A 13,588-nucleotide genomic window follows, 5' to 3' on the forward strand; every position below is an offset into this window, starting at 1 on the left:
TCAGACCTCCTGTTTCACGCTCTACGTGGCGTGATCACAGTGGAGTGCGACATTGACACATCTGTGAATAACATGGCAAACGATCCCTCCAACAAGACTGCTCCCCCCCCCCCCCCCCCCCCCCCCCCACGTTTGACAACACCCTCAGTTGCACCTGATTACATTTATAGAGAATTTTAAAACCGTGATGTACAGAGATAACCTAGCAAATAGCTCTAGGCGCCTGCAGGCACGCAACTGACATTAGAGGGGTGTCAAGTCGTTACCTGTCTGCAGGCACCTAGGACTGCCTTGCAGCTTTTCTTTGTAAAAGAACTTTTTAAAATTCTCTATAAATACAGACAGGTGTTATCAAGAGTGAGGGACCCATTGCCGTATTATTCATTCATATGTCACTGACGTACCACCACATCCCCGCCGCCCCCCCTCCCGCGCCGCTCTTACAACGTAACAGTAGGACGTGAACAAGGAGAGCGTAAATGCATAAGCACACTTTGCTGCTCTGGTTCACATGCAGATTTCGTCGAATGGTTCAGAACAGCCCTTGTGGTTCCAACTTGCTCTCCAAAGATGCGCGATTACGTTCAGTGGAAATGCAGGCTCACAATGTCCTACCGAAGGGTTGAAACTTCTGGCATTGTAGAAGTGGCAAAAGCACTAAGCACTCCGTCATCAGGTCACAAGTGCCATCGACCATCGCGACCTCGACCGCCGTGTCATCCTTAGTTGAGGATGCGGATAGGAGGGGCGTGTGGTCAGCACACAGCTCTCCCGGTCGTTACGATGGTTTTCTTTGACCGGAGCTGCTACTATTCGGTCGAGTATCCCCTCAGTTGGAATCACGAGGCTGAGTGCAACCCCGAAAAATGGCAACAGCACATGGCGGCCCGGATGGTCACCCATCCAAGTGCCGACCACGCCCTTATGGAAATCAATGCTCCAAGGAAAGGGGTCGTTTCATTGGCGCCCTTTATGCCACTCCCTGGGTATTTTTGTGTCGATTCTGAGCGGTGGTATATGTGAAATGTTTCCCTTGGCCACTCACATGAAAACCGTGTGATCTCAACGCTGAGTGTTACAGTTCTGACCTCCACTGCAGAGGCGTCGTAAGGAGTGTAATAAGACGTGTGATAATCTTTCATCATGTGACAGATCCATGGTGGCGTTGGGTAGAATTGTGGTGAAATTTGGTGCCAATATGATATCATTAACAATTTTATAGGTCATATGAATATCTGAGCTCTGGACTTTTCCTCTTATGTGTCGTCGATCCAGAGGGTGACGTCGCAGGCCGTCACTCTTTTCTATCGTTACAGAGGAAGCTTGTAGGCATCTTTGAGTGGAATTTCAAACTTCTACGTCGCAGTGAGAGACAATTACGGGGTTTTGAAAAAGCGATCCTTTAATTGCGTTGCACGGTGTATAAGGGGCAGGCAGATGAAAATGAGACAGATGGAAAAAAATAAGTGAACTGTTTGTTATTTCAAAAGTAGTCGCCATAACTGTTAATACACTCCTGGAAATGGAAAAAAGAACACATTGACACCGGTGTGTCAGACCCACCATACTTGCTCCGGACACTGCGAGAGGGCTGTACAAGCAATGATCACACGCACGGCACAGCGGACACACCAGGAACCGCGGTGTTGGCCGTCGAATGGCGCTAGCTGCGCAGCATTTCTGCACCGCCGCCGTCAGTGTCAGCCAGTTTGCCGTGGCATACGGAGCTCCATCGCAGTCTTTAACACTGGTAGCATGCCGCGACAGCGTGGACGTGAACCGTATGTGCAGTTGACGGACTTTGAGCGAGGGCGTATAATGGGCATGCGGGAGGCCGGGTGGACGTACCGCCGAATTGCTCAACACGTGGGGCGTGAGGTCTCCACAGTACATCGATGTTGTCGCCAGTGGTAGGCGGAAGGTGCACGTGCCCGTCGACCTGGGACCGGACCGCAGCGACGCACGGATGCACGCCAAGACCGTAGGATCCTACGCAGTGCCGTAGGGGACCGCACCGCCACTTCCCAGCAAATTAGGGACACTGTTGCTCCTGGTGTATCGGCGAGGACCATTCGCAACCGTCTCCATGAAGCTGGGCTACGGTCGCGCACACCGTTAGGCCGTCTTCCGCTCACGCCCCAACATCGTGCAGCCCGCCTCCAGTGGTGTCGCGACAGGCGTGAATGGAGGGACGAATGGAGACGTGTCGTCTTCAGCGATGAGTGTCGCTTCTGCCTTGGTGCCAATGATGGTCGTATGTGTGTTTGGCGCCGTGCAGGTGAGCGCCACAATCAGGACTGCATACGACCGAGGCACACAGGGCCAACACCCGGCATCATGGTGTGGGGAGCGATCTCCAACACTGGCCGTACACCACTGGTGATCGTCGAGGGGACACTGAATAGTGCACGGTACATCCAAACCGTCATCAAACCCATCGTTCTACCATTCCTAGACCGGCAAGGGAACTTGCTGTTCCAACAGGACAATGCACGTCCGCATGTATCCCGTGCCACCCAACGTGCTCTAGAAGGTGTAAGTCAACTACCCTGGCCAGCAAGATCACCGGATCTGTCCCCCATTGAGCATGTTTGGGACTGGATGAAGCGTCGTCTCACGCAGTCTGCACGTCCAGCACGAACGCTGGTCCAACTGAGGCGCCAGGTGGAAATGGCATTGCAAGCCGTTCCACAGGACTACATCCAGCATCTCTACGATCGTCTCCATGGGAGAATAGCAGCCTGCATTGCTGCGAAAGGTGGATATACACTGTACTAGTGCCGACATTGTGCATGCTCTGTTGCCTGTGTCTATGTGCCTGTGGTTCTGTCAGTGTGATCATGTGATGTATCTGACCCCAGGAATGTGTCAATAAAGTTTCCCCTTCCTGGGACAATGAATTCACGGTGTTCTTATTTCAATTTCCGGGAGTGTACATTTATTCAAATGTGAAACAAGAGGGTCAATGGCTCAATGAAAAAATGTTCACAGTTGCCTACGGAACCACGATTGCAGCCAGTTGTGCATCTCTTCGTCCAAAGAAACTCGACGGTCACAAACGTCTTTCTTCAGGGCTCTAAAAATATGGAAATCGCATGGGGGGGGGGGGGGGGGGGGAGATCGGGGCTGCGTGGAGGATATGTAAAGGCTACCATCAAAACTTCTATAGTGTAGTTGACACAACCTCGGCAACATGTGGGCGGCTATATTATTAGCAGGCAGTCGACTACGCTGCAAAAGTTTCACTGGGAAACCCATACACGTCTTCTATACGGTACCGACCTCTCCCAGTGCGATTTCCATATTTTTGGGGATCTCAAGAAAGACATTCGTGGCCGTCGATGTGCTTTGGACGAAGAGGTGTACGTACGTTCGGGTATAATCATCGTTATGGTTCACTTCTTTTTAGTCATCAGTCTTCTGACTGGTTTGATGCGGTCTGACACGAATTCCTCTCCTGTGCAATCTTTCGTTTCACAGTAGCACTTGCAGCCTACGTCCTCAATTATTCGCTGGATATATTCCAGTCTCTGTCCTCCTCTACAGTTTTTACGCTCTACAGATCCCTCCAGTACCATGGAAGTCCACCCTGACGTCTTAACAGATGTCATATCATCCTGTCCCTTCTTCTTGTCAGTGTCTTCCATATATTCCTTTCCTCTCCGATTCTTACCTTATCAGCCCATCTAATTTTAAACATTCGTCTGTAGCACCACATCTCAAATGTTTCCATTCTCTTCTTTTCCGGTTTTCCCACAGTCCATGTTTCATTACCACACAATGCCGTGTTCCAAACATACATTCTCAGAAATTTCTTCCTCAAATTAACGACTACGTTTGATACTAGTAGACTTTTCTTGGCCGGAAATGCCTTTTTTGCAGTACTACTCTGCTTTTGAATTCTCCTTGCGCTGCCTGTCATTGGTTATTTTGCTCCCAAAGTAGAAGAATTCCTTCATCTATATAATTGATCATCAATCCTGAAGTTACGTATCTTGCTGTTCTCATTTCTGCTACTTCTCATTACTTTCGTTTTTCTTAGATTTACTCACAATCCAAATTCTGCCCTAATTAATCTGTTCATTCCATTCATCAGATCCTGTAATATTTCTTCTCTTACACAGCGGCGGCAATATCATCAATGAATCGTATCATTGATACCCTTTCAACTTGACTTTTGATTCTACTCTTGAACCTTTCATTCCTTTATCATCAATGAATCGTATCATTGATATCCTTTCACTTTCAATTTTAATACTAGTTTTTAACCTTTTTTTATTTCCATCATTGCTTCTTCGATGCATAGATTGAACAGACTACATCTCTGTCTTACATTCCTTTTAAACCGAGCACTTCGTTCTCATGCATCAGTTCTTATTATTCCTCCATGGCTCTTGTACATGTTGTATATTACCCATCTATCCTTGTAGCTCACCCCTGTTTCCCTCAGAATTTCGAACATGTTGCACACTATTTGACATTGTCGAACGCTTTTTCCAGGTCGTCAAACCCTGTGAAGGTGTCTTGATTTTTATTTAGTCTTGCTTCCGTTATCAACCGCAACGTCGGAATTGCCTCGATGGTGCCTTTACAGTTCCTAAAACGAAGCCGGCCGAAGTGGCCGAGCGGTTCTAGGCGCTACAGTCTGGAACCGCGCGACCGCTACAATCGCAGGTTCGAATGCTGCCTCGGGCATGGATGTGTGTGATGTCCTTAGGTTAGTTCGGTTTAAGTAGTTCTAAGTTCTAGGGGACTGATGACCTCAGCAGTTAAGTCGCATAGTGCTCAGAGTAATTTGAACCTAAAACCAAACTAATCGTCATCTAACACAGCCTCAATTTCTTTTTCCATTGTTTCGTATGTTATTCTTGTCGGCAACTTGGCTGCATCAGCTGTTAAACTGATTGTGCGATCATTTTCATACTTGTCAGCTCTTGTATTCTTCGGAATGGGGTGGATGATATTTTTCCGAAAGTGAGATGGTATATCACCAGGCTTACAACTTCTGCACACCAACGTGTATAGCTGTTTTGTTACCACTTCCACCATTGATTTTAGAAGTTCTGATGGAATGTCATCCATCCCTTCTCCCTTATTCAATCTTAAGTCTTCCAAAGCTCCTTTAAATTCTGATTCTAGTACTGGAGCCCCTATCTCTTCTACATCTACTCCTGTTTCTTCTTCTATCACATCATAAAAAATCTTCCTCCTAACAGGGGCCTTCAATATACTCTTTCCTCTTACCCGCTCTCTCCTCTGCATTTAACAGTGGAATTCCCATTTCATCTTAATGTTACCACCCTTTCTTTTAATTTCACCGAAGATCGTTTTGACTTTTCTATATCCTAAATCAGTCCTTATGACAATCGTTTCTTTTTCGATTTCTTCACGTGTTTCATGCAGCCATTTCGTCTTAGCATCCCCGGACTTCCTATTTACTCGTACTTCATTCCTAAGTGACTTGTATTTCAGTATTCCTGAATTTCCCTGAACATTTTTGTACTTCCTTCTTTTATCGATCAGCTGAAGTATTTCTTCTATTACCCATGGTTTCTTCGCAGTCCCCTTCTTTGTACCTATGTTTTCTTTCCATCTTCTATGATTTCTCTTTTTAGAGACGTCCATTCCTCTTCAACTGAACTGCCTACTGAGCTATTCCTTATTGCAGTATTTATAGCCTCAGAGAACTTCGAACGTGTCTCTTCTTTCCTTAGTACTTCCTCATCCCACTTCCTTGCTCATTAATTCCTCCTGACTAATCTCTTAAACTCCAGCCTACTCTAATCACTACTAAATTGTGATCTATGTCTATAATCCGCTCGTGGGCACGCCATACACTCCGGTATCTGGTTTCGGAATCTCTGTCTGATCATCATGCAATCTAACTGAAATCTTCCCATATCACCCAGCCTTTTCCAAGTGTACCTCCGCTTCTTGTGATTCTTGAACACAGTACTTGCTATTACTAGCTGAAACTTATTCCAGAACTCAATTACTGTTCTTCCTTTCTCGTTCCTAGTTCCAAGCCCATAATCTCTCTTAATCCTACACCATCCCATACAATCTCATTCCAGTCCACCATGGCTATTAGATTTTCATTCCCTTTGCTTCTGAATTACCGGTTCTATATACTTTCTCTGTCTCTGTCCGGCTTGCGATGTCGGCACGTATACCCGAACTATCGTTGTTGGTGTTGGTTTGCTACCTATTCTGATGAAGACAACCCTATCTCTGAACTGTTCGCAGTAACTCATTCTCAGTTCTACCTTCCTATTCGCAACAAATCCTTCTCCCGTTATGCCATTCTCTGTTGCTGTTGATATTACCCTATACTCATCTGACCATAAATCCTTGTCTCTTTAAAGTCAGTACCGCCATTAGACTGTTGTTTATATACGGTGTTACATTTACACTTACACAATCATGATTTCGGCTTCAAAGTGCCATTATCAAGTGTTTTAAGTGTTATAAACTGTGTTATAAACTTGAATTGACCTTCCAACTAACAAAAAATACATACAACAAAAAATCCCTTTAATGGGGGTCCAAAATTACATATTACAAGACAGTGATTAAGCCAGAAGCACTGTATGCAGCAGAAACACTTAACATGAATTTCAAAGGCCAAATGGAGAAACTTGAGCTAAGAAAGAAAAATTTTAAGAAAAATCATTGGGCCAAAATTTCAAGACAATAAGATTATATACATCAAAAATGAAACTCTCTACAAGAAAATTGAAAAACTTTCAGATTCTATGCGAAAAAGGAGAATAAATTTTTATGGTCATCTTCTCAGAATGAATTCCAACAGATTAACTAAACAAATCTTTGACTTCTTCCGTAACCGAAAAACGAAGCCCAACTGGTTTAAAGAAACTGAGAAAGACCTAGTGGAATTAAAGATTTCAGAAAATTCACTTATTGATCGAACTGCTAAATTAATTACTAAAGATGAAGGTTCCAAGACAAATCCACACAAAAGTCCAAACCCTTCATCTCGGAAGAAGAGAGGAGAAGAAGATCAGAAAGAATGAAGAAATACTGGGCCCTAAGAAAAGAACAACGCACAAAGAAATGATTGATCCAGCGTACCCCAAAGAGGGTGAAACGAAAGAAGAAGAAAAAACAGACTTCTTGAATGAAGTGTTGCAGGGTAGAGTTATGCCGACCTCGTTCAAAGTGGGAAAATTGTTTTAATCCTGAAACGCCCTGGACCGGCTGCCCTTGATAGCTTTTGCCGAGTTATTTTTATTAAATTTTGAATGTAAGACTGTGCTGAAGGCAGTTAATTCGAGTTGTAGGATGTCGGCTCTAATGGAGACGATTGTCGCAATACATTAAAGCTGCGTATCTGGTAGTACCATTCTTACCCCTATAATCCAGTGTCGTGACGTGGTTTCAGTTGCTGCTGCAACGTCCGTTCCTTGTGCCTTTCCTTTCCTAGACTTTGACAAGCCATTTGATCGTGTTAACCACGACTTTATGCTACGGATTCTGGAGGCAGTTGGGTTTACTGTTGACACACGGCGAGTGCTCTTAAATCTGTTTACGGTTATTTCACCTTCGGTGGTTGTTAATGGCCAACTGACGCCCCCCATAAATATTCGTCGGGTACTGTCTCAAGGAAGCGCGACTGTCAATGACTTTGTGTGTGTTGTCTCTGGAACCCCTACTTCGAATTCTAGCATCCCAGCTGAAAGGTTGGACGCTTTCCGGAGGGGCTATAACTGTTCGTGCATATGCTGATGACTTAATGGTTCTACTCCGCGATCCGGCAGAGATCATCGACTGAAGGCTGTAATCGATGATTATGGTGCAATACTTAATGAAGTTAAAGGCAGGCTTCTTACTTTGCGAGATTTTGATGACACGGTTCTTCCGTGGGCTACAGCAGTGGATGGGCATACGTCTAACGGTATCATCATTGATCGTTTCCACTCAAAACGGCGACGCTCAACTGGAAGTCTGTTACGGAAAAGATTCAGGGAGCGGTACTAGAACATGAAAGGCATTCTCTTACTCTGAATAGAAAAGGAATGATAGAGGAGAAAGACTGAGTTCTGGAATAAATTTCAGGTAGTAACAGTGAATACTTTGTTCAAGAATCATAAGAGCCGGAGGTATATGTGGAAAAGGCCGGGTGATACGGGAAGATTTCAGTTAGATTACATCAAAGTCAGACAGAGATTCCAAAATAATATACTGCATTGTAAGGCGTATCCAGGAGCAGATAGTCATATCACAATTTAGTAGTGATGAAGAGTAGACTGAAGTGTAAGAGGTTAGTCAGGAAGAATCAGTATGCAAAGAAGTGGGATGCCGAAATGCTAAAAAATGACGAGATATTCCTGACGTTCTGTACAGCTATAGATACAGAAATAATGAATAGCTCAGTAGGCAGTACAGTTCAAGAGGAATGGACATCTCTAAAATGGGCAATCACAGGAGTTGGAAAGAAAAATATAGGTACAAAGAAGGTAACCGGGAAGAAATCAGGGGTGACAGAAGAAACACTTCAGATAATCGATAAAAGAAGCAATCCCAATCGTTGTACAGTTGATTCATACGAAAGCGTGACAGCAACTGCGTCACGTTTTCGTATGAATCAGCTGCACAACAATTGGGATTCACGATATCCACTTTTATAGCGCTATACGATAAGTTTGTTGAGTCGAAACAAGCGTATGGGGCCTGAAGATGGTAAAATGAATTGCCGAAACTGGTTGCTTTAAAAATAAAATAAAATATCTTACAGTCTACGGCTGTTGGTAAACTTTATTGAATTGAAAAAAATATTCAGGATATGTTCACCCCGACCAAGTGCTGTCAGCCAAACTATTTGTGATCTTAGTCATTGCCGGACACTGTATGTGACTTCAGTTAGAAACTAGCACTTTCGTTACATCGCTTAGTCATGCCACTTATGAAGAGTTGGACTCGTCACAGTTGGCAAATAGTTGCACACAACTTTCCAGTGCTCGTTACATGTAGTCTGCCTGCCACATTCCAGTCTCATACCAGAAAAGTGACATTTGTAATTTTGCGTTTGTGAGACTGTGAAAATATTTTTGGGTTATATTCTATGCATTTTATATTTATGGTCTTCCTATTCAGGACAATGTAATTTCTGTTTATGCTTTCATCCCTAAAGACAGTGTTACTCAATTGCTTGCTGAGTTTCCTCCTTTATTTTCTAAAGGACTTGGCAGAGCAAATAATATTGTGCCGCGGAGTACAATGAAGGACAATGGCAACCTAAGTTTATTCGGGTACGTCCTGCCCTCATGCATTTAAAGGCAAAGTTGCAAGTGAACTTAAAGAATGGCAAGACAATGGAGTTATTGCTCCTATCCAGGCTATTCAATGGGCTTCTCCTTTAGTAATCAAGCCAAAGTCTTCTGGAAGACGTCGCCTTTGTGTTGACTTTAAATCCACCGTGAATAAAAAGAAAATCGATACTTATCCATTGCCTAGCTCTGAGGAAGTAATGGACAGGCTTGGTGCAGGCTGCTGTTTCTCAAAAACTGATTTACGAGATGTGTTTTGGAAATTCCTCTAGATGAGGAGCCTCAGAAAGTGTTGGTGGTCAACACAAATTTAGAATCGTTCAATTTTTGGCGCTTACCCCTTGGCAGCACTTCCGCACCTGCCATATTCCAACGCTACTCATAACAGCTTACTGTAAAATTTGCATTCTATCAAATTACGAGAGAGGTAAAGTACTCTCAGCTGCAGATTTGAAGTATCGCCTGGTCAAATGTGTCTTTTTTCAGACTGAAATTCAGTTCTTAGGCCATGTTCTTAATATACAGGATGTTCGTCCTGTTCAATCAGATTTGCTGGCCATCCGAGACTCTCCACTCCGCGGAATGTGACGGAATTGTTTCTCGGACAGTTGACTTATTATATCTGGTTTATATCCAACGCAGCCCAGATCGTGGCTGCATTGCATCTTTCCCGCCAGAAGAATGTACGAGGGATATTAGGAAAGAGAGGAACGATCGGTCGCGAAATGGAAACCACTGTGTTTAGTCAGTTGGTTAATATGTTCATGAATAGTTATGTATAAGTCAGGTCGTTTGTTCTATAATGATTGTCTGGATATCTACTGTATTAAACAAGACAGTACCCAGTATCGGTGCTATACAGGGGAACAACTCAAGCTTGGTTTCGCGATGAAAGACGAGACAGTTTTGAGATTTCCAAATAGCTGTGGGTACCCCTGCTACTAATCAGAATACATTACATTGCCTTTCTTCAGACTCATACGTCTGTCTGTTTGGCAAGACAGGATGCTAGATGGGTCTGTGAAGGTTTTCTTTCCCCTCTTTGGCGGGAGGGGTCACCTGTTCTCGCCTGGTCCTCGTTCGGTACGCCGTTTGCATTAAGTCATGGGCAATATTGAAAAATGAACAGCTCATTAATTGGCAAGTAATACTATATGACGATACTTACGGACCATCGTTCCAGACATAGAAGTAGAAAGGTGTGGTGAAAGTGTGCAAGAATGCAAACCACACGAAGATGGTGTATATGACGTCATACGTGGCACCATTGTCGTACGTCTCAGCCACCATCTGATTGACTAGTCTGTAACAAGTTGAAAGTTTGCGTATTTAGTGACCCAGATATGGGTGCCTATTATGCATTCACTAGGAACTGCATTCCAACACAAATAGTAACACTAACATAACATGTAGCATTACTTAAAAACTTGAATACACAGCATTGATGTCCCACAATAATATTTATTTAATAGTTCGTTATGAACCGGCTTTGGGGTTTCTATGCTTTCGTCAGATATTTCAGTACCAAGCAGACAGTCTACACAACATCAGTGAGAGGTTATGTACAAAGATTGTTTTCCAAATATATATGACGTTTAACGACTATATGTTGATACACTCCCACGTATAACATAATTCACAAAGAAGCTCTGAACAAATAAATCTAATGTTAATTTACACGCTTAGATTAAAAGTATAGGCATATATAAGCCAAAAACACTGTGTGAGGGGGTAATAGCACAGCTTACTTTTTTTTTTTTTTTTTAAGGACATCATCTTCACGCCAGTGACTGTTGTAAGTTATTATTACACTATTGCGATTTCGGTCTTAGGCAATTATCAAGTGCTGATATTATGGCTTTAAGCCATGTCAACATAATGTAAGCTGAAGATGATGTCCTTCAAAAAATTCTTTATGACTGTGAATCCCAGCTACAACAAGTTTATTCACACCTTACTTTGTTATATGGACAAACTGGTGAATATGATGAAGAGGCCAAAAAAAAAAAAAAAAGGTGGGGTGCCAAAGAGGAGAAAGGAGTGTACAGAATGTTGACGGTCAACACTTGTAACAAGCATTTTATGTAATGGTGAGGAATATACTAAGTGGTCACGGCCACATTAGTAAGGATGAATAATAAAACTGTTTTGTCAGTAAGGATCAGATCAGGATTCTTTTTTGGTGTTTATTAATAGCCAGAATTTCGAGTAATGTTAGTTTTCTGCTTTTACTTCCTCTGAGTAGAAAATCACATTTAATACCATCAGAATTATTAATAGCCAGAATTTCGAGTAATGTTAGTTTTCTGCTTTTACTTCCTCTGAGTAGAAAATCACATTTAATACCATCAGAATTATAATCATCTAGAGCGTTTTCAGCAAAGATGGAATCTTTCTTTTTCAGTCTCCAACTCCTTCCATGCTCAGCTAGTTTAATACTTGTCACCCAGTGAGCTTGGCCTACATATAAACTGGCACAAAGGTGTAGGAAATCCTACAAATTCCATTTTATTCTGAAGCTGTGATTTTGTCTTTACCGTTCAACAGAATGTACGCAACAGTATTCCAAGGATAAAAAGCTAGAGTATATTTCCTCGATTTTAGTTTGCTGCCAAATACTTTCTACATGTACCACGGACGCCCATTTGTTTTAAGTGTGGTTTACTGTTTTCTGAGGAAGAGACAGGAGTGTTTCTTGAGTTCTGCAATATATTTCCTATAGTAATAGCGAATACTTTGTTCAAGACTCACAAGTGGAGGAGGTATAGTTGGAAAAGACTTGGAACAAGGTAAAATTCCGGCTGCATTACATCATTGTCAAATGGAGATTCTGAAATCAGATATTGGATTGTAAGACGTACCCAGGGGCGTATATAGTCTCAGATCACAACTTAGTAATGATGAAGAGTGGGCTCAACTGTAAGAATATCGTCCAAAAGAATCATTCTGGAAGGAAGTGGGGTACTAAAGTACTAAGAAGTGATGAGACGGTTAAAAATTCGCTAAGGTTGTGGATACTGCTATAAGGAATATTACACGAAGTAGTTCAGCTGAAGAGTCGTGGGCATCTTTAATGAAGACAATCAAAGATGGACAGACAGGTATAGGTATATCAAAGGTAAGAGGGAAGTTACCTTAGGTAACAAAATAAATATTTTAATAGATCGACGAAAGAAGGAAGTACAAAAATGTTCAGAGAAAGGTGGTCATACAATGACATAAAGCCGACAGTAATGAAATAAACAGAAAAGATGTGAAGACATCGAAAAAGAAGTGATCGTCGGGTGGAGTTACAGCGTATAGAACAGTCGAAGCAAGCTTCGGTGAAATTAAAAGCAGGGGTGGTAACATTAAGACTGCAATTGGAGTCACGCTGTTAAACACAGAGCAAATAACGTATAGGTGGACTGAGTACAGCGAAGGCCTCTATGACCTCTATGACGGGGGCGGGAAATTTGTCTGATGACGTGACAGAAGAAGTTGGAGTCGATATGGAAGTCACAGGTGTGCTAGTGTTAGAGGAAAAATACCTCTTGAAGATTTAAGATCAAGTAAGAGAGAAGGAATTTCTTGAGCCATTGGGGGAATTGGTAACCAAACGATTATGCAAGCTGATGTGTAGAATCTATGTGCCTGGCGACTTAACATCAAACTTTCGGTAAAAAATCTTCGACAAATTCCGAAGACAGCAAGGGCAGATACATGCCGGAGCCATCGCACGATAGGTCAATAGCTCATATATCCAAGCTGCTGACAACGATAATTCACAGAAGAATGAAAAAGAAAACTGAGGATCTGTTAGATGACAATCAGTTCGGTTTTGGGAAAGTAAAAGCAACAGAGAGGCAGTTCTGACGTTGCGCTTTATAATGGAAACAAGTCTGAAGAGAATTAAGATCCACCCATGGGATTTGTCGAGGGAGAACAGTAGGACTGGATAACAAAAAAAAAAGTGCTCAGATCAAAAAGGATATAAGACAAGGATACAGTCTTTCACCCTTGCTTTTTAATCTGTACATCGATGAGGCAATAACGGAAATGAAAGGTTCATGACTGGCATTGAAATTTCGGGTGAAAGGGTATCAGTGATGAGGTTCGCTGATGAGATGGCCATCATCAGCCAAAGTGAAGAAGAATTACAGGATATATTGAATGGAATGAATAACCTAATAAGTACAGAATATGAAACCGGAAAGGGACAAAAGTAATAAGTAGCGAAAATGAGAATAGCAAGAAACTTAATATCAAAATTGGTCATCACGAATTAGACTAAGTTAAGGAATTCTGCAACCATGCAAGCA

The 13,588-nt window shown here is 42.7% G+C and overlaps 1 protein-coding gene across 1 annotated transcript in view; it reads right to left on the minus strand.

Annotated features, from left to right (window-relative positions):
* LOC126461519 (substance-P receptor-like) overlaps positions 1-13,588 on the minus strand; it is a 241,241-nt gene that overhangs the window by 4,718 nt on the left and 222,935 nt on the right. Inside the window, exon 5 of the mRNA XM_050096006.1 lies at positions 10,456-10,590. Coding sequence (XP_049951963.1) covers positions 10,456-10,590 — 135 coding nt within the window. The remainder of the gene's footprint in view (positions 1-10,455; positions 10,591-13,588) is intronic.

This window comes from Schistocerca serialis, chromosome 1, assembly GCF_023864345.2.
Source record: "Schistocerca serialis cubense isolate TAMUIC-IGC-003099 chromosome 1, iqSchSeri2.2, whole genome shotgun sequence".
Taxonomy (NCBI): Eukaryota; Metazoa; Arthropoda; class Insecta; order Orthoptera; family Acrididae; genus Schistocerca; species Schistocerca serialis.